Raw genomic sequence first — 22774 nt, 5'->3', positions numbered from 1 at the left:
AAAAAAAAAAAAAAAACAAAAAACAGAATGACTATTTCTTTTATTTTTTAACGACCTGCAAATTGAGTGTGAAAATTTTTGAAGTTATACAGTTTTATATGAAAAAACTCTCAGCTTAATGATAAAAATATTTTCTAAGTTTGCCGTGTAGAACTTTTTAGTTTTGTCTCGACTACTTAACCTCTTTTTAAGGGGTTAGGTGGGTTTGAAAATTTCCAAAAAATCGATTTCTTTCTTTGCTTTATTAAATTCATAAATACCTCTATAATATAATCCTAAATTTAAAAGTTGATCTGAGTAATAATTTCGAAGATACAGCCTTGAGAAATTGTGCACTCAAGGCTAGCTGCGCTAAGTGCTCTGTCTGTATACGCGTTTTTCTCGAAAATGTGTCATTGAAGTCGGTGGACACGATTTCTCGAAAAGTTATCGACCGATTTAGTTCGTATTGTATACACGTTTTTGAAATAAATTATCTAGTTGTTGAACGAATGATTTTTTCTTGTTTCATTACAACTTATTTTTCTGACCGAAAAATGTCGAAAATTTTACCAAACATTCGATTTTTTGTTCAAAGTCCGAGAAAAGAAGGACAATTTTAATATTTTTTTATTTCCTACGTTCAAAGACGAGATTTAGACTAACAGCATATGCTTAGTTGTTTCAATTTTATATGAATCAATAATAAGTTATGCTGTCCACGGCGAAAGCACTTTTTTGAGAGACACCCAGTGAAATGCGGTCTCAACGGCGGAATTTTCAACATTTTTGTATCGAAATTTCAGGAGATATTACTCGAATATATACCTTTGATATAAAAGATTATATTTTTCAAATATATGATTGCTTGTATTAAAAAAAAAAATTGTAAAAATACATTTTTTTTGTACCCGAACGTTTCTCGAAAAACAGCCATTTGAAGAAAACAACGTCGCCTGCTTAATATTCAGAATATGAAGCATGATTTCCCAAGTTGGGCATGTCGTGCCTACCTTACACTAGGACCCATTAATGATTCAACTAAATAGATTCAACGCGAAGCTTTTAAATCAATTAAATATTTAACTCATAACAACAACACCTCAGAAAACTATCGATTAAAAACTTGGACTCTATATATACATATATTATATCTGCTGTGTGACTAAAAGCTTTTATCGAGTGTTAAAAGTTTGTGCTTTAAGCTCAATGTTCAACAACTACACAAATGAATTTCGCGGCGTCAGAACTTTTCAAATAGTTGCGCGCAAAATGGTTCAAATTGTTTCTTTGAAATAGTGCGATAAAGGTAAAATGTTTTAATTATGCAGAAGGCGAAGACCACGAAGAAAACTGTAAACGTAGACAGGTAAACAAAATGAAACTTTGAGAACAAATAGAAGAAAGTGCAAAATAATTACACGTTTAGAATGAAATGTGACGTGGCGGTGGCGAGCAGGGTTCTTTTTTTTTTTTTTTTTTTTTTTAATTGACAACAGCGCAGTGGAGTATGTTTAAGAAAGGTTGGACCGAAACAAACAGCGTAAGGTTTTTTGTAGAAAATCACGTAACTGTAAACTAATAAACCGTAATAATGACGGCTGGCGAAAGAGTTCATTTGTCAAGCAAGAAAACTCTTTGGCACTACGTCACTCACCGCCTGCTTCGCTTTGTAAAACACAGTGAAAATTCATCAAAGTTGAAAGTGCTGTGATTTATATGAAGACCTTTCGCACTAACACTATATATGAGTGTTTGTGAGCTTGGCTTAATTGATTAACAACAGCACGGGTCAAGTGGTGGTACGTAGAGAGGCAAGAAAATTTTATTAATCTAATTGAAAAGTAGATAAAAGTCAGCGCAATGAGATTCGCTTCACCGCTTCGCTGCGAATTTTCCATTTGAAGCTAAATGTCTAAAGTTTTAATCTATGCAAAAACATGTAAACCCGCTGTTATTGTGTCAGCGTGACTATTTGGTCCTAAAAACAAGTTAGAGATTATGAAACGGAGAGGCGGGTGGGTAGCACTGCTGCCACTTCGTGCTTACAGGTCGTTAACGTTAGTGGAGCTACATATTTTGACATTTTGATTGTAATCTTCCTATCTTGTTTCATTTCTGCGCTTAAACCACTTGTACTCTCCATGAAAGTGTTTATATCCGTTACGCATTTTGTGGACAACCATTGAAGTTTTCCATACCTGCTTCGTAATCTTGCAGTTAAATATTGATCTCCCATCAGCTCTGAATATTAAAAGTTTTTACAAAGCTGGACCAAACCACGTGAAGTGGTCCATGAAAATTTCGAAAAATCACCGATTTTGAAAATGAGTGAGTAAGTCATTAGAAAGGAGACCAGAGGCATACCCCGTGATATAAATATTTGGTAAAAATTTTTTTTTGTTTTTTTTTTTTTTGTTTTTGTTAAAATTAATGTCGGTTGATGTTTACAGCATCATAAAATTGTAAAATTATTTTCTCATACCCTACTAGATATAAATCGATGAAATTTTGTGAAGACAAAGAAAAATGTTCCTGCTACATTATTGATATTTTTTTACGTTCTGTTTGTTTAAATAATAAAATGTTACATAATTTTTTGTTAAGCAATTGAAATTTTTTATGTGTTCTTCACGCTAAAAAAAAACTGAAAAGTATGTAACAAAACTCAAAAAATATTCACCATTCATACCTACCGCTCATAAAACGTATAACACATCGAACGTTACTATCTCTCTTTCTTCCTTTCTTTCTCAACCTAACCACCTCTTCTTCATACCTAGATATCGAGCTATGAGTTGTCGTCTATATTTGTCAAAATTGACCAGTGTTGCAAAGATTACCAGCTATAATGATTCCGTCTACATACCTATGTTATATGAAGAGTATATATTATTGATTAGCCAATTCCATTCGTAATAAATATTTCTATAGTCATTATGATTTCTGCTTTGTTGATCTCTTTAACCGATTCAGTCCAGTCTATTCCATTTATGCGAGTTTTTTGTTCGATTAGCCATTTTTTAAGTCCTCACTTTTTTATCTAGTATTATATTTGAAATTTTAGAAATAAGTTATGGGTGTTTTACTTTTGTTTTAAGTGTGGTACACCAAAGAGAAAATTTTATTGACAGAAATTCATATTTTTATAAGAGTTACTGTTCAGGATTAACTGCTACACATTGAGCATGTGATGGGTAGTCACAAACCTGAAAATAAAAACGAAAAAGCGATTAATCAATTCTTAAAAATTCGTGCTTAAAATTCAATATTTTCTTTCAGTACTTTTAGTGGTATTCAAACCTAAAAAAGTGTTTCAAAAAGCGATATATCCAAGAATTATCTTTGGAGTGTCTAAAAAAAAAGCACTATCTGCGTGTCTATAGCCGTTGTAGCTATATTTTTAACTCTGCCAACAGCAATAAAAACCTTATTCCTGCCATAAAATTTTTTCATGTAATCCTCAGCCTCTCTGTCCAACATTTTTTCATAATTTCAGCCGCAAACCACTTAAAAATGTAAGCAAATTCTATAAATACAATAATTTTTCTCCGCCTACCACCTCCTCCTATCTTATCCTACACACCTCCCTACCACCCTAACTGCCATCCATACTCACCATGAGTCGCTTGTTATAATGCAAGCCCTGCGGACATTTATTCACTATTGGCCGCCCACGTTCGCACTTGTAGAAAATACCACAGTTGCTGGGCGACGGTATCTGCACCACATCCGAAGTGTCCGTTTGTTGCTTGGGACACACGATGCCATCCTCAATAGCAATACTGGTGGTGGCGGCGACGAGTGCAGCGCACACAAAGAAAAATACGTGGAATTTCATTTCGCTAACGATTCGCGTTTATAATCTTTCTTTTTACAACTTCAAAAAAACTACAAAAAGAAGTTGCAATGGGTAGAAATTCCACTTATTGTTCCTAGCGGAATATTTATTTTGGAGTGTGCTCGGTATACAAACTACGTTGGTTTTATACTCAGCTTCGGCGTTTGGTGGCACGTTGATGGAGTGCAGTCTGCTTGTTGTACAAAATGTAAAAATTTCAATAGCTACGTTGTTTGTATGTACTGTATGTATGTAAATATGCTTGTTTGTATATTTGTATAGTTATATGCATTGTAGAATTTGTTGCTTTTCTTATCAACATGACATGTTCGTTTTTGTTGTTGTTTATTGCAAATAATTTCTATTTTTATCAGTACCTCTCACTTTCTTCTTGCTTTACTCACCGCTTACTTGCTTTACTATTTGTTTTTTTTTTTTTTTTTTTTTTTTTTTTTTTTTTTTTTTTTGTTTGTTATTTGCTGTTGCTTAAATTTTTTAACCTTTTGTTTCACTTTTTTTCATACAAATTTTTCGCTCGTGTATATCAGCTGTTCTCTGTGTCTATTTACAGTTGCTGTTACCTCTTTTTTATCTAATTTTTTCATTGTTTGCTGTTTTGCAATTTTTTCTGCTTTTTGGTGCTCAAACTGCATTTTACACATTTTTGCAATTTTGGTGAAACACATGTTCGTTTTAATTGAGTTTATGCGCACTGTTAAGTGCTGAAGTATTTTTCTTGTTGCGAAGTATTTTTCACTATTGCAGCAAAGCTTCTTACAGCGAGTTTACACTATTAAGCAAGGGTCGATTATTGTTACAAGCAAAAAACAAAACCAAAGTAGGTTCAAATTCATTGGAAAAGCGAAATAAAGCATGAAGAATTAAAGTAAAAATAATTGAAGGATGATAAAAGGTAGAGGAGAGGAAGATGATGAGGGTTTTTTAAATGTTGTAAGAGTTAAAAAAAGTTTAACTCGATAATACTGCGAGTCCTTTACAAAAATGAATAAAAGGTCTTCACGTTTTCTCATAACCTAAAAATTTTGGAGGAAAATATAAATAATTTTTTTGGTGATTTTAAGCTTTTTTTTCAATCTAATGCCACAACTTTTCGAGACTATGGAATTAATTTTAATTAGTGCCATCTCTTTGAAAAAGAATGAAAAAGAAGCGAGGTAGACAAAGGTAGGACAGCGATAAGTATCAATAGGGATGGATCCAAACCAGATAATTGAGTGCGAGGAAGAGTCTTCTCAGCAAAACTACATACCAAAGTCACTTTCCGCCTACAAGAACACTGCAATAAAACAAACTACAACAATTAGAGAAATCCATCTTCTTCTAACAAAGAACTTGTGCTCACAACAAAATTATTATATCCATATATGCAGATAACGAATCGGCTTTGAGATCACTAAGGTGTCGCGGGGTGTCATCAGAGATAGTGCCAGAATGCTATGATCTGTTGTTGGATCTAACACACTATTATTTCACGATATACCAGAGAGTTTGTAGATGCCCACAAACCGCAATTAAAAGAAAACTCATAAAGTGCCATAACACTTAACTACGCTGTAGGTACTTCTCTAAATTTAATCTTTTGCGAGTACGAAATGATCGATTATACCAGAACTTAGTGCATTTCTAATGTAGTAATGCTAAAAATAGATAAAAGCGGCTCAATACTACCCCCAACTACTGTAGCTTTATACCGTGTATATGTATATTAGTCCCCACGTAAGAAATCTTAAGGGGTTACATGGGTTTCCTCGGGTAAAAAACACAATTTTTCAAACAATTTTTTCTCAAATAAACTTTTTTTTATTTTATTGGAATTAATAAGAAATTATTATTTTATTGGAATTAATAAAAAATTATTATTTTATTGGAATTTTTTATAGTAAACATTTTTTTATTGTGCAAAAAAGTATTCTAAACTCGACGACGCCATTTCCGGTGACCAATCGGAAAAAAGATGTGTCCACATTGGCAAGATAACTCATTACAGGATCATCTAAAGTGAAAAATACCTGTTTTAGTTGAAATTTTAACTTAGAACTTAGACGAAGGAAAAAACTGAAAGTTTTATTTTTGCCAGACATTTAAAAAAAAAAATTTAAATTTCAGTAAAAATTTCGCGATATTTTTTTCCAAATAGTTGTAATCAAAAAAAAAAAAAAAAATCCTGTGTCCAAGTCATTAAGAATTGTATCTCAAAGATCTGTGTAAAATTTCTTGAAGATTGGTTGAGTAGTTCTCGAGAAATCTTGCGAACCGACCTCAAAAATACAGTTTCCAGAAAAGCGGGTTTAAAAACGGCGCATTTAGCTTAGCTAGTCTCGAGCGCACAAGTTCTCAAGGCGGTAACTCTTAAACTATTAATTGGATCAACTTCAAAACTTAGGAGAATATTCTAGAATTATTGTACAATTTATTAAGACAATAAAGAAAATCGATTTTTTTAAACCCGCAAATCCATGCAACCCTTTAACAGAACATACTTGCTTTTACTGCATGTTCAGGTGGAATGTATTATTCGAACAAAAAACTTCTCTGAAGAGCAAGACATGAGACGAAATTGTTCTTTTCTCAAGCAAATCATACAGGCTAATTCTTAAAATCATAAAAAAACTCAAGAAAAACATCACCTCAAATGTAGTTAATTCACTTTAACATTCATTTCTCCACGCTTAAAAAAACACAGCAAGATTAACGATTAATTTAGTTTTTCAACTTAACTTATTATTGATATTTGTGCACGCATCCTTGCCGTTGCTAGCCAAATTTCCATGTTGCATAAATTTCACCTTAAATTGAAAATTATAACAAGCAGCAAAATATAAATTTCATTGCTAAGTACTCGCTGGGTGCCCTTTACGCTGCTTTCGGCTTGTGGAATTTAGGAGTATTTAAAAGTGCACTGCAATATCACTGCTACACATACAAACACGGGGGCGTAGTGGTCGGTAGATAACACCCTTTTCCCCTCACGCCACTCTTGAGAGTGCTCAAGCATACATTTAAATGCTCATTTACCCGCACTCTGCACGGATTGCGCGTAATTTGGAACTCCCGCTGGCAGAAGCGTGCCGTAAGTGATTCTTGTTAAATGAAAAAAATCCAACAGCAGCAACAACAACTAATTACTGGCGTCTCGACAACAGCGCTGACTGCAAAAACGCCGGAAAGTTTGCGTGAATTTACCCGAAATGTGAAGCACAAACCGAAAAAAAAAAACCAAAACCTGCAGAAATGGAAAAATTTAAGCGAACATGAAAACGAAACTGAAAACAAAAAACAAAAACAAACAGTGTGCGGTAATAATTGTGGTAACGTCGCTTCCAAAGTGAGTTAAAGTGTTCGCTTGCGCACATTTGTCTTGTCTTTCGCACAGTTATTTTAATAATTTGGTGCTTTTGCGTTTTTCACTCGACAAACTCAAGTCTATATTTTATTTCGGCTTCTTTTATGGACGCAGTTAATTTTTATAATCAAGTAGACGGGTTAATGTGCCTGCGGTTTTAGTCGCCAGCAGGCGGGCCACACTTCAGCGTAATGAGAAAAACTTGAGAAAGCTTTCTGATTGTCTGCGAACAAAAAAAAAAACATAAATAGGGCAGATATTTAGTGAGAGCATAATGAATCATTATCAAACTCATACAACTCTAATTGTTTCTAACAAATATTAATATATATGCATTACAATATAGCTCTTAAAGTTGAGGCCACTGACTCCGAACTTCGGTAGTAAATTTATTAATTTATTTATTATATAATTTTAACTTGTTTTTGGAACGCATATCTTTCCATCATGAAATGTCAAAAGAGCGAGAAAACCCCTTTCATAGAATAATTTAATAAAAATAGTAGTTTCAAAAGCCGGCAAGTCTTAATAACTTATTGAATGAAGATCAATGCAGATCTTAACAAGAGCTTTCAACTCGATAGCAGTCGTAAATATTTTTTCAATAAATATACTGAAATGTATCATTAACATAAAAATATACGGGTTTTGAACCGAATGTAGGCATTTTTCGCAATCACATTCATATATATTTTATTTATTCATATTTTCAAACTCGAAATCATCATAGCATAAACAAAAAATATATAAAGTGTTTCACAAGTTCAGTGTATACGTACAAAACTTTAAAGAAATAAAGCAGCCTGGGAGTATATACATCTTAGTGGTTGTAAATTTTGGGCGCATAGAATATTTAAAGTAATTAATAAATAACTGCTTTTAAAATTTTCTATTATTAAGAAGTTTAGCTAAGCACCTAAATCATAAAACTATTAATTTTACTTCAAAGACATTTAAAACGAATATAACTTCTAAATATTTATAAATAATTTTTAATTTTTATTTTTATTTGTTTTTTTTTTTTTAATTTAAAATTTTCAACATTAAATCAAGCAATTTATTAATCTTGAAGCACTTTTGCCCTTTTACAAACAACTCCGCCACTAAGCACAAAACGCTACACTTTCAAGTCGCTCAGTAATTTCTACATACCATTACGTATACGCCGTGTATAACGCTTGTATAATATAACCAGCATTTTACAACTTGCCGCTTTATATTCATTTCGTTATTTTAAATGAAACTTTTCCATTGCTATTTTATACCGCTCCCACTCCTTCCATTTTATCGCAATACTTTTAACTATTGCTTGCCTTTTGCACATACATTGCCACAAGCACACAAGAACTTTTAGCTGTTTCTTCACCAAAACCCACAGCAGCAAGCACAGCGAATCGTAAGCTGCCATTTTTCTATTAATTTGCAGCGCGTGAAGTCATGCCCCCTAACGAGTGTTGGTTGGTCGACTGGCTGGTGATTGGCGCAGCGCCAACCAAGCGTAGACTTGGAATTTAGTCGATGTGCTTTAAGCGCGTAATCATGACTGTGTGACTTTTTTGCAATTGTTTGTGTGTATGCTTCCTGCAATGGCTCCAAGAATCATGAGTAGTGTAATACGGCTACATTTCATGCGCTAAATTACAGTTAGTTTGAACCATAAATATAATAACACTAACATCGACGCTGACATTTAGGGTCTGATGACGTGCTGACTTGTGTGGCGTAGTTGGACGCTCGTCATTTCAATACTACTGCTCCGCGGTAATAATGGGTTCTAGCTGATACTTGGTAAATTATAATCAGGAGCAGTAGGCCTCTCAAAGGTATTAATGTGTTTTATAAAAATTGAATGCCTTTAGAGATCTAGTTAAAGTTACAGTTGAATTCGGGATTGAGTTTGATATTGATATTGACATTGATATTGATATTGACATTGATACTGATATTGATATTGATATTGATATTAATATTGATATTGATATTGATATTTATATTGAAATTGATATTGATATTGATATTGATATTGATATTGACATTGATGTTGACATTAATATTGATATTGATATTGACATTGATGTTGGTATTAATATTGATATTGATATTGAAATTGAAATTTAACTTGATGTTGATATTGATATTGATATTGATATTGACATTGACATTGATATTGATATTGATGTTGATATCTATATTGATATTGATGTTGCTGTTGATATTGCTATTGGTAATGACATTAAAATTAAGATTAAGATTAAGATTAAAATTAATATTAGGTTGGAGAACGAGATTGAGATTAAGATTGAGATTGAGATTAAAATTAAGATTAAAATTAAGGTTAAGATTAAAAATTAAAAATTATATTAGGTTTGCGAACGAGATTAAGAATAAAATTAACATTGAGATTGAGATTGATATTAAGATTAAGATTAAAATTTAGATTAAAATTAAGATTAATCATATTAGGTTTGCGAACGAGATTGAGATTAAGAATAAAATTAACATTGAGATTGAAATTACGATTGAGATTGAGATTAAGATTAAGATTAAAATTTAGATTAAAATTAAGATTAAGATTAAGATTAAGATTATGGTTGAGATCAAGATTGAAATTGAAATTGACTAAGATTGAGACTAATATTGAGATTGAGTTTGATATTGAAAAAAAACAGGAGACTAAAGAAAGATTAATATAAATAAAAAGACCAAAACTTAGAAATAGATAAAGATGACTGAAGTTCATGTTCAGTTAGCATCCAAGCATTTGTAAAAATAAGAAATCCTTCCACAATTAGACCCTCCTTAAATAATTTTCCATTTACTTAATTTTCTTGTTTCCCTTTTAATTCAAGCCTTCATTTGTCTTCTGAGCTGGTATATACTTTTCATCATCTTTCTCGCATTGGCTTTGCCGCCGACAGACCGTGCCTGTCTGCTTTCGCGCCTACTCATCCGCCTCATGACCACGCAGCATGTTGGCTGACTGAGCCTCCACTCAGCAGTTCTGCAAACATTGTTTCATCATTAGATACATACGTATAACTGTATAATTTTATCTGCTCGTGTATAATAACAATTTTATGCTCGGTGCTTCGCATTCCGTCAACACATCGCCGCCTGCTACGGTTCAGGCAAGCGCGCAATCAGTCTAAAGCGTCGTTCTTGTCTGCTGAAATTCGCTCCTTCTTTTTTTCTTGCCACGTGACTGTGCAAATGTTAAGTTTTATTCAAACATAACTGTAATATTTGTGACTGCTCGCTCGCTCATCTCATAGCGCAGTCATTTTGCATAGCTCAACTTTGTTTTTGTTTCTCATCGTTGTGTTTGTTGCAATTCATACTGTTTATCTAAGCTCATGTTTTTTACTAGTATCTTCGCAGTTTGAACGTGATTTAGAATTTTCATTTGCTGAAACGCGCTAGCTTTGCTCACGGTTTCCCCGCTGCTTGTGCGGGTAAATTATGTTTTGTCACCCCTTTTGCCTCAGCTACCAATTTTCATATTTTCCAGTTCAGTGATTTGCTTTTGTTCCTTTTTTGTTTGTGTTTTTTGTTTGGTTTTATAGTTTTATGTTTTTACACATATTATGGAGCCTTGCCCCTTTCTACAACTCAATACATTTATATTCAAGCGAACAATATGGCGCAGAGTTGCTTTCAGTATGGCTTGTGATAATATTTGTTTTAAATTTTCAAAACGTTTCCTACTATTTGTCATAAATATCAGCAGCGCATAAATTGTGTAGATTTTTTAAGTTGTAGACAGCTAGGCACTATGAATTTTGTAGAGGACCCTTATTCATAGTATATTCAATTCTATACATTATTTCATTGATCTAATACCAAACTACATGGAACGTATTTGTTACTTTCAAAAACTGCTTTTGTCAGACCCAGAATATCAAATAAATGTACAAACTGCTCTTAAATATTCTCGCTAGCCGATTTAGAGTGGTATATACAAAATAAATTTTTATGGACACAATTCTTCTCTGTTTTCTGCCGAGTCAATTAAAAAAAATTATATTGTTCTCCTTTATAAAAAAATTTACAACAAAATTCAATCATTAAATGGTATGTTTTTTTTAGATCAGAGGCACTGTAATAGGGTGGAGAAATGAACATTATATTGTATATGGGTCACAAAAAAATATCCGGAAATTGTAAATATTATTTTCCCACTTCAAAATAATCCACACCAGATGTGGTAGACTTTACAACGATTTCTCCAGTCGTCGAAACACTTTTCATTTCCACTTTTTGTGTCTTCTGCTCCTTCAGCTTATTTCGTTTTACCTCTTCGATCGAATGGAAAATGGTTGCACGGAGCGGCAGATTCAAAAAAAAAAAATCACTAGGAGCCATATCCGGTGAATATGATAGTTGATCAATGATACTTATTGCGTTGTCGGCTTTCACTTCAGTCACAATCGTGGCTCGTTGCGTTGGTGTATTACATCGTATAAAATCTATGAGTTGTTCTTCCGTTCCGTTCTCCATGAACACGGCGTTTCATTCCCAAAATATCGACCAGCAGCATTCGAACGGAATCGCGGAGAGATGTCCAGCTCTCTTACCACCTCCCTTACACTTTCCTGACGATTTTCAAGCATGATTGTCCAAAACTCTAGTTTATGTCAGTCTAAATTTGGATACATGTGCCAAACGGCGTTGGATTTGGTTCCTTAAATATTTCAGTACTTAAAAATTTAGTAACTTGATTTCAAAGTAGTTGAAGTTCTCTTTCTATGATCTGGAGCCTTAAAATTGTTACTTTTTAATTGTCTTTATTCAATGAATTATTGTATTCTGAATTTTTTTAAGCATTAAAGAATATTCATTTAATATTTTTGTCAGCGTAAAAGCTTGTAGCTTTATGAGAATATGTTCTTTAATAAATTCTGGTAACTTCTGAAAGGCATTTGAATATAGTTTAAAATATTTATTAAGAATGTAGTAAATGAATTCTAAGACGTTTGGGTTAATTCAGCAGTTTCCAAGCTTGATACCAAAGCGAAAAGATATAATGTATAAAGCGTATAAACCAACGAAAAATCATGAACCAATCACAGTAAAAAAGTACACAGCGAATTTCATATAAAGGTAAACTATTTTTGGTTGAATATGCCTGAAGCTTAGACTTTGTAAAGATAAGATCTTTCTTATATTCAGTGTACAAAGAATAGGTCTGTAGTTCAGAGTTTGTATACTTAATCTAAGAAAAGTTCTTAGCAGAATATTAAAAGTCCCACAAAGATAAGTAAGCACCATACATACTCGTATATTCTAACCCAAAGGTGAAGATGGATGTTTAAATCGAGCTTGTTGAAGTAAATACATCACATTAACCAAAGATGCGTCCCGAAAATTTCATGGTAAGAGAAAGTGTATAATGCAAAAATGAAAAGACCTTGATTAACAGTTTATTTCTGGCGTGTTTTCGCAATTACAACAAAATTACAAAACTAAATTTCAAATTGCAAAATATCAAGGGTACTCTCTAAAATGCACAAAGAGCAGCAGAATATTTGCTGACCATCAAATATTATATTTATATGCGACCAAAATGAAGAAAAATGAAGAAAAACTAACAAACCCAACAGGCAACATTGAAAAAAAGAAGTAAACCCGGAGAACAAAAGCGGGAAATTAAATAGCAAATTACGCGCCAAAACAAACCCAACAAATTAAAAGCGCACAAAACATAGAAAACGAGACAAACACAAAAAAGACGCAAACGCACTGCACGAATTCTAGGAATGAAGGCAAAGACCACGTCAACAAATCGTAGCCTTGGCTTACACAATGAAGAAAACAAAATAAAATCTCAAGATAATCAGTCGCCTATGGCAATAAGCGCGAACAAGAAACGAAGTCGAAAGCCACTTGAAAATAAAAGTAAATGAATTTCAACCACAAGCAACAGTATGTACTAAGAAAACAACCGACGAATACGAAAAAATGAAATAATGAGAAAAACATAAGTAATCGGAGAGATGCAGATTTCGATACGAGCATGCAGACAATAGTAAAGGAAATTTATATTTACAAACACATTTTCATACCGACATTTTGTTAAAGATCTTCAAAGCGCAATATTGTACATCGCGCAGAAAGCTCTGTAGTATAGTCTGCTGAGGACAACAGCTTCCCGCACAAACCTACAATAACTGCGGCTAGACGCAAAACCTATTCACTTCATTAAACAATTTATTTTCAGACCGTATACAAAATTTAGGCATTAAGGAAAAACTGATAAGGCGCTGGGTGCATGAGTGCGTCTTCCTTTTGTTCTTATTCTTTCTTTTTCCCACAAATTAGCCGCTGGTTTATGTAACTACAGATGGGTAAATGTTAAAGGTAAGGACTAGAGGCTTTTTCTTTTTTTCGTTGGTAGTATTTTACGTGGCGGGTCCAAACACAACCTGGTAAAGGATGTTTCGCCTTCTCACTATAGCTCGCCTTCAAACGGATATTTTTTGGCTACTCAGAGGATACTTGGTCTAAGACCGGAAGTTGGGAGCTGCTTGAACCATATGCAAAATAATCATTTCTGGCAAGAAAAAAATTATATAAAATGTAGCGTCCTTATCTTTCCTATCTTGCCTAGTACTTCTTGCTTCACACATTCGTCATTTCCTTCTTTCATATCTGCCATTTCCCTCTTTTATTAGATCCACAAATCAAGCACTCTCTCCTCTTCTACATTCTTCTCTCTTCATAGACTATCTACTCAATTGCTTAAGAATGTAGCTTTTTGTAATGAACAGTTGTTTAAATGTACAATATTTGCTTTTGATAAGCAAATTACTGTGAATTTCCTGCTCCACACTTTCGTCTTTTCAAACGCCACTTTCTGCACTACAGTCACTGCTTTTCCATTTCGTATATGTATCCTTACTTACAAATTTGCTTCTGCACATTTCCTCTGATTTTTATCTCTAATCGCTTTTCTCATTCATTCTTTTCAAAAATGAATGGCCGATTGACTCAATTGATATCGATGACTGTACGCTTTGGATCCATTCGTTCTTTGCTATTATATTTCTTTTATGTTTTTCTTTTGGTTTCTTCTAGTTGGCTATAATGACTCCTTCCATCGTTGCTATAAAGTCCAATTAGTTGCTTTCTTACATACCTATTTACTACCTACAATACCTAGCCTTCGAGATTTGTTTCATTTTTCAAGGTGGCAACAATGTTTTATTCGTTTTACCTTCCTTCTATCGCCTAATTTCGTATTTTATAGTGTCTTACATTTTGTTCTATTCGTTCATTTGTTGGTTTTGTTGCTTAGAAATCAGTTTTGTCATTTTACTTGAATAAGAATAATACCTGTCGTCGCTGTCTTGTTCGCTGTCGGCTTGTTGTCCGCGTGCTGCCGTGGCCATAGCAAGACTCTCAGCTACGTACCTGCACTTTCTTTTTTACAAAGGCGTATGTGCGGCCATGTGCCATCTCCTCTTCCTTTAGGTATGTTGACCGCAACCTTGTACACCAATTTCGCCTTCAACCCTGCCTTGCTTTCCATTTACGGAATTCTTAATGCCATATTATTAGAACCCTCGCTTATCTGCTTAGGAGGGTGAAGTTATTATCAATCTTATTTGCTAATACTCCTGAAGTAATTTGGAGGAATAGTTCCGAAATGATAGTTCTTGGCTATGCAAAATCCGGGTACGTTACGGTTGATTAGACCCGATAGTCGTGGGAGTGGAGTAGCAGTTCATCTCTTACTAAATAGCAGAAAAAATTAATTTTGAATTAGACACGTTTTATGCAGCTCGTGTTATGCTTAGAAAAATGCATTATTGTAACTTCACCTTATATTTAATACACAATTATTTTTATAAAGAAATCAATTAAGAGCACTCTTTTCCTCTTTTTTCAGCACAGCACCATTAGACAATAATAAAAATCATGGCAATACTACAACTTCAGCGACAACAACGACCACAGCAGCGACTGATAACAAATGTTGAGATAAAACTCAATTTTTGTAGATAAAAATTCGTCTAACAAATTTTCATGCTAAGTGGCTATAATCGAAACTACCAAAGAAAAAATATTTAAACTCAAACAGAGCACATCCAAACCTCGACAAGTTGATTTCCTCGCTATAGTTGGAGAGCACGTGAGCCAAAATGTGCTCGACAACACAATTCTGTTTGCTCAACCTGCGCACATATTTAATTTATTTATGCTGCTATCTGCTTATAATGGTGGCTGCAGGTAGCCGTGTAGTTGACGGTTTAAAGTGTTATTGTAATCCGAAAGAATGTGATGTTATACGTTCGCTGGATTGTCCAGGCAAGGGTATGATGCTGTGGGACCCATGCAAGTGAGTAACAAACTACCTTATAAAATTCATAATTATTTAAAAGAAAATAAATATTTTTTCTCTTTTCTCAATCATCTCAAAACATATGTCATCTATGTTTACTAAAGTCAGTTTATCCTTATTTAATTTCACATAATAGTAATTGCTAAACACATTTTTACAATAAATTTTACAGGAATTTTCGACAGCACTTATAAAAATTCAAATTTCAAACATTGGACTTATTTTTGATTTGTGAGTAAAAAGTAACTTGAAGAGGAAAATTGGCCACATAGCGCAATATATAACAATAAAGAATAGCATTCGAGGAAAATTGTCAACATAGTAAAAATTGAAACGGTATAATTTTTCTAAGCAAGGTTATCAGAATTAAAGCTGATATTTTAAAAATGTTTCTCAATGTAGTGAAAGCACGTCAGGTTATGTTAACTTATAATTTATATATCTATAATCTATTGCAATTCAGACTTTATTTATAATGTATTTAAAATAAAATTGTAAAAATCTTCACAAAATCTTCTATTTTTTCAGATGTTGTCGCATTTGCGCCAAAACACTTGGCGAAACTTGTGGTGGTCCGGGTGGATTCTCCGGTCAGTGTGAACCACCACTACAGTGTGTCACAAGATTGCCCATTTCCAGCGGTCTAGGCGTTTGCATGGGTGAGTCATCTAATTAGAAATTAATTTATTATTTTAGAGGAATGCAACAAAATTGAGGCAAACTGAAAGCTGTTCGATAATATCAGAGCTATATTTAATTTATAAAAACTTTATATGTATGTATTTATGTATGCATATACTAGTATATACATACCTATGTGAAATATATATATTTAGTTTATAAAAGTTATCGTCTTGAAATCTAAGTATATGCAAGCACTTAGCTTTCGCTTACTTATCTTCCGAACCTATATTTCTTCTTGTACTCGCTTTACGTTTGTTATACGTTTGATATATATTCAGTGCCATCATTACTTTTTTCTTTTAGTCCATGAACGCAAATCGAAGCATGCAAGGTGACAAGAAATTAATTAGTTCTCTACTTTCATAGCTAAAGTTAACCATGAGTATTTCTATGAAGTGCAATAAAACGCCGACGTGATTAGTAATTTCTATGAAATGGTAAATCACTAACTACATATGATCTGAGCACAAATTGAATATATGTATGTGGGAGTAGCTAGAAATGTGACACGTGTTATTATTTAATCAGCAGTTAATTAAAGCTAGAAATAAATCATATTGCTGGATGAGCGTGGGGAAATGGAGCATAAATTGAAAGAAGCTTTAGAATATTCTTGGAATTTGGTTGAAATTAAGTTTTCCAGTTATTTCATTAAATCGAATATTATTTATGTATACTAGTGCAATGGAAATTTAATATGCCAAGGAATTTATTTTCGTTTCATCTTCAAATCTGATTCACTCACAGATCACTCGAAAGCTCTTGCCACTTTTTTCGATCACACGACTTGTAAGCGCGTTTTTGGCCACTTCTTTCGATTCTTCGACAGACAAGTCTAAATAACCAGAACAGAGCGGCGTTTTTAACTGGCCGAGGACTGTCAACTGAATCAAATTGTTTCGAGGTGTTTTCACTGCCACACAATGACAAGCAGACCACGAAATAATATCTAATTAGCCTAACTTAAACAGAAGAAGTCTTTACAAGGCAAAATGTTGCTACAATTGTACATTGTACTTCTTATAGCCCCTTTTTGAGAGACAGTACAATTCCCAGGGAGTAGAAAAGCAAATAAAATTTCGTGCGTTGCTCACATCAAAGAGATAAGAAAAACAACGCACTGTATACATATATAGTATATACTTATAGTATATTCATAATTAATTATATAGTATATATCCCTTATGTTGACTTTATGCCTGCATATAACTAACCAAAACCATCAAAGACAAAGCAAGTAAGAAAAAATATCATTTATTGGATGGATTTGGCGTAACTTTAACACCTCTCGTAGTCAGATATGCGGGTAATTTGACATTTTTGCGGTTTGCTTATCAGTTTACAATATTGCTGAGCTGATGAAGGATAGCTTTGACATTTGGCCGTAGTGCTGCAAAACTTTGAAATGTAGAATTCCACAGTATTGTTTTTATTCTAAAGTAAATACATACTTATATATAAACATATACATATATCAAACACGACAAAAAAAAAAAAAAATAAATAATTTCCTTCTGGCATACAAGCTTAATTTCAATGCGAAGTAAAGTGCTAAAGTTAACATTACTGCCACCACATGCAACAGCCAAGCAGCGAAAAGTCGTTTTTTGTTGTTTTTGTAAAGTGAGTCTTCGCATCAAGCATTTCAAGTCAGCTTTTGTTCCGGCCTTTACTTCAATATGCTGGTATAACTTTGTGTTTCCAGAGCATTTACATATATACATACATAAAGACTCACAAATATAGCATACACACAGGCGCATTCACTCATTCAAGCAAAAAGTGAATACACAGTTATTACAAGTACACACTTTTCAACTGAGCGTCTTTTTGAAAAGTATTTAAGGCAGTTTTTACCTTAGTTAGTCGCTGCTGTCTGGCAGTGAGTTTCTTTTCTTCGCTCTTGCCCGCTGTTTGGGTGGCGCTCGCGTTCTGTTTTCAGCACTGACTGCTTCTTGTTATCTGCTACTCATGTATATAAATAAATAGCTTTACGTGTGCCTTTTTCTGTACCAAGTTTGCCTGTGAGTATTCCCCATACAGTCATTTGCGGCAATTTCGGCAGCAAATCAGTAAGACATTAGTGCTAATGTGTTCATATTTTAAGCGCGATAGGCAGTAAATTGGTTTACTTTTCTTGTGTGGCAACACACATTTTTTGGCATGGCTATAGAGATCAGATCTGAATAATATATTCGCAGATTACAACGTTGCTGGAAACAATAATTTGTTCGTGACGGTATCTTGTCAAATGGAAAAGTTTTTTTGAACAAGAAACACAGAAACCTCAAATTTAACGAGGAATCTTTATCATCATTCGAAAGAACTTTATTTGGCATATATTTTCTTAAAGGTAATCTCTTTCAAATGCTAGCCTCGGCTACGTGTCAGATGGTCCATCCGTTAAATCAAATTGGCTCGTTCGAACATTTCGACCGGTAATTGAAGTATGAAACGCGTGATATTTTTCTCCCAAGCCTGAATCGAAGCGGGATTGTTCTCCTAGACTGTAGGCTTTACATATGCCCAGAAGAAAAATTCTAAACCACGGCTGCTATATTTTCTTCACTGCATGAGTCTCAAGATGGGCAATGGGCGAAAATTATACACTTAGTGGGCCAACTATGTTAACTATGAGTTGATCGAAGCACGTGTAAGTCTTTCCATGATGAAATGCGAAACAATACTAATAAAAGACAACATGACAGCAAGACACGACTTACGTTTGATCTGTCAAAAAAGGGCCATTGAAAAAAGTACCTCTAGATAACCCGCTACATATTTAATAGGGTCACCGATATTGTCTTCTGGATGTTAGAAACTTCGTGGCATACTTAGTACACCCTATTCAGGGCATAACAAATAAAAGTAGTAAGAATTTTTTTAAAGCCAGTTCTCCGGTCCTAAAAATCTATGAAATGTTTACCAAATGCTACATAACGAAGAGGATTACCAGCCCGTAAAATTTTTGTATGTAACATTTTCGAAAAAAATCAATCACTGCATTGTTTTGATGCTCTGTTGAAGACATAATGAGTTCGCTCAAACAAAAAAGAGATATGAAGCACGAGGATGATGATGATGCTCAGATGAATAACTGTGTGATGAGAAGAGTTAACTTGAAACTTTGTGGATGCCAAAGCAACCACAGAGACACTAACGCCCTTACGTATGTATGAAATGCAAATATCTTGAAAATATAATACTGAGTTCAGTAAGATTTTCACTAAAAAAATACCATAATAGATACCTATGATGTGCAATAATATATATTACACATATCGTCACCTAAAATTCAAAATAACGTAACATGATGTTTCATAAGTTTGCAGGCGAAGGAAAAACGATATAATAGAAACAACCAATACTGAAAATAAATTTGAGTTTTGGTTATAATTAGTAATATATATTGGTTATTATATCTGACAATTATTTATCATGCTTTACAATTTTTTTTTTAATATTATTGAAAATAAGTTTGAGTTTTGGTTATAAAATGGTTATATATTGGTTGTCATACCAGTTACCATACTGGTTATCATGCTGGTTATATATTGGTTATTATATCTGGCAACGATTTTTCATGCTATAATTTTTTTTAAATATTATTGAAAATACATTTAAGTTTTGGTTATAAAATGGTCATATATTGGTTATAATACTAGTTACCATACTGGTTATCATGCTGATTATATATTGGTTATTCTATCTGACAACGGTTTATCATGCTGTAAATTTTTTTTAACAGTAATAAAAATAAATTTGTGTTTTGGTTATGAAATGGTTATATATGGGTTATCATACCAGTTACCATACTGGTTACCATGCTGGTTGTGTATTGGTTATTATATTTGACAACGGTTTTTGATGCTTAAATTTTTAATTTTTTTATGATACGTTGTTTTGCACTTTAGGTGATAATGTAGTACTTCCTTTAACTGCGGTTAGAATGTAGCGCTAATACATTGTCTATAAATGCGATGTTTATATTAAAAATCTATGCAAAGCCCACACATACCTTCATTTATATCTGCCTCGGTTATTTTGCTCTTATTAGTCTTAGCCATGCCCTTTACCCCATATTCATGTACTAACTAACTAACTAGTAAAGGCAGCGCGACCAAACTGCACACATGCACATATGCTACTATATATTAATGCTGTCTGTAAGAGTATACGTGTATAGAGAGCTAGCTTAGTTCGCCGTCTGACATTTGCTAAGTGGTTTTCTACTCTACAAAACCTTCACACATTAGCAAGCAGCAACTCGCCACTTAAGTGTGGCTTACACTAGACGCAGGCACACATACATATACTATACATACTTGTACAAAAGTATAAAGTTTCATTAGTGTGCTTATGTGGATGTGTGTTTGAACTAAGAGTAGCGCTAAGTAACAGCACATGCATGTAAGTCTATAAGCGTTTGTGCTTGCTCATCTATAAGCAAGTGTGTGTGTATGCATTTACTTTGTTTACCTTTTTAGGTTTATATGTCTAGAGCTGCGTTATATCTGGCTGGCTTGCGCAGGCAAAGTGTGTTTTAGCCTTCGACGACAACGTCATCGTCAGCAACATTGCCGCCTCCATCATGGTCGTCATCGAAAATCATTCAGGCGTTAAGCAACGCTGCGAAAGTTGCCATTACTAGCTGCCACTAACAACTTTCTACATCTTTTCCTCTAAGCGCTGCTAGTGCTACTTATGTGCCTTCGTTTTGTTGTTGTTGCTGCAGCTGTCGTGGGCGCTGCACGTGTGAATTGATTGGCGGCAATGGTGCACAGAAACGAAGTTTAATGTCGTCCAATTGAATTGATGGGAAAACTTGCTCACACACACACCTACGCACATAACCTTGTTTACTTACATATGTATGAATAAATATTTGCATCTGCGCTTCACACACACACGCGCACACATAACAATCCAATTATGTGTAGATATCTATTCTGGTAGTACTCTTCAAATATTGATTTTAGCTCAGCGGTTTCAGGTTGCGTATGAGTGAAGTAGGTGTGCGCCTCACCGCGTTTTTCCGCCGGTTCAATGTGAAGTGGTCATTGAGCTTAGCTCTAGCAAGCTGCTGGCTATACAAGGCTGGGTCTTTTTTGCATTATTTATTCATGGCAAAACGTCACTACTTCATTGCTATCATTTTTTATTCTACATACCTTATTTTTACTTTTTCAATTTTTATCTTTTCCGTTTCAGTTTTTTTTTTATTAAATTATTTTATTTTTATTAAATTTTTTTATACAATAAGCTAGCCATGAGTTTGTAGCACCTTGATGGAAATGTAAGAGATCCTAAAGAGTATAGTTATGGTACATATATATGATCATTTATAAGCAGGGTGAGCTGAATGGTTTTAACCTTCTCTTTTTACCTCTGTAAGTAGGCAAGGTAGGTAAGGCATTTTCTTATTAAGTAGTCCGTACTCTGATAAAAACGTTGTTAACGGACTATTATATCAAAATCAAGTCCTTATATGGAAAATATCTTTATTTGAAAATATATCTTCAGGAAATTTGGCATGGTATACTATCCAAAGCAACGCTACTCTCACCAAAAAAAATATTGAGATCGGACCACTATATCATATAGCTGCCATACAAACTGACCAATCCAACTCAAGTCTCCTTGTATGGAAAACTTTTTTATTTGACAAGGTAGCTGCACAGAATTTGGCACAGATTTTTATCCAAGACATCTCTAGAATCTTCGAAGAAATTACTCAGATTTGACAACTATAGCATAGAGCTGCCATACAAAACGACAAATAAAAATCGATATAAAGATCTCTATACGCTCTTATGCTATAAAAAACACCCATGAAAGGTATTACAGTGGCAGTTAACATTTTTTCATGTTTTTATATTTATTATTATTTTGTTTTGCTTTTAATTCTTTGCTTGGTAGTTTTCGTGCTTTGCTGCGTTTGGAAATAAATTGAAAATAAAGTGAACGTAAAAGCGCTAATGTAAATTTTTATCTAAATATAAATTTTCCCAAACTCATATGATTTCAAAAATAAAAAAGCTCCTTTGCAGGTATAGACATGCATACCACATATGTTTCATATTTTGATTTACTACGTGTATATATATTATGCTAGGTATTCACGCTCATTTATGCCAATACTGTTTAAATTATACGAGATTTTCAGTTTAAAACAATGATAATAAATTTTAATTGACCAATAAAATAGTGGAGAATAATTGTAACAATAATAAGAAGAAATATTAATAAAAAGCATAGAAACATTCAATCAACAAACTTTTTCCTGGTATACAGTTGATTTCATGAAATGCTTTTGCATTTATGTTGCTCATACGCCCTCTACATCTCCGGTGAAGCATGCTCATTATAAAGCGTGGAGCTTTAAATATAAATATCTATTGAAAAATTATTTTATAAAAAACTATATTTTTTTTTTGTATAGACCAATAGATATCAATAGGATAGATCTATAAATAATGTTGGCTGTTCAAGTGTTTAAAATACAAGGAGCATGTATAAGCATGTTATTTGGAGAATTAATTGCTGACTGATGTTTACATTGAAA

General features: G+C 33.4%; 2 protein-coding genes across 4 annotated transcripts in view; one reads left to right on the top strand and one right to left on the bottom strand.

Annotated features, from left to right (window-relative positions):
- The window catches only part of LOC108966784 (cysteine-rich motor neuron 1 protein), a 378691-nt gene that overhangs the window by 304919 nt on the left and 50998 nt on the right, over positions 1–22774 (top strand). For 2 of the 3 annotated variants that reach the window (XM_018929844.1, XM_018929846.1), the window contains 2 exons: positions 15073–15522; positions 16054–16184. In XM_018929844.1, the coding sequence (XP_018785389.1) occupies positions 15326–15522; positions 16054–16184 (328 nt within the window). In that variant the 5' untranslated portion in view covers positions 15073–15325. The remainder of the gene's footprint in view (positions 1–15072; positions 15523–16053; positions 16185–22774) is intronic. The other variant, XM_018929845.1, reaches the window with a different exon arrangement.
- LOC108966786 (peritrophin-1-like) lies at positions 3073–3923 on the bottom strand. Its single transcript, XM_018929847.1, has 2 exons — positions 3599–3923; positions 3073–3188 (listed from the first exon to the last, which is right to left on the bottom strand). The coding sequence occupies exons 1-2, from the start codon at positions 3818–3820 to the stop codon at positions 3135–3137; spliced, it is 276 nt and encodes a 91-aa protein (XP_018785392.1). The 5' UTR covers positions 3821–3923; the 3' UTR covers positions 3073–3134.

This window comes from Bactrocera latifrons, unplaced genomic scaffold, assembly GCF_001853355.1.
Source record: "Bactrocera latifrons isolate USDA-ARS-PBARC rearing strain unplaced genomic scaffold, ASM185335v1 scaffold_17, whole genome shotgun sequence".
NCBI classification, from domain to species: Eukaryota; Metazoa; Arthropoda; class Insecta; order Diptera; family Tephritidae; genus Bactrocera; species Bactrocera latifrons.
The sequence above is the reverse complement of the archived record's forward strand: the minus strand, read 5'-3'. Positions and strand labels throughout refer to the sequence as shown.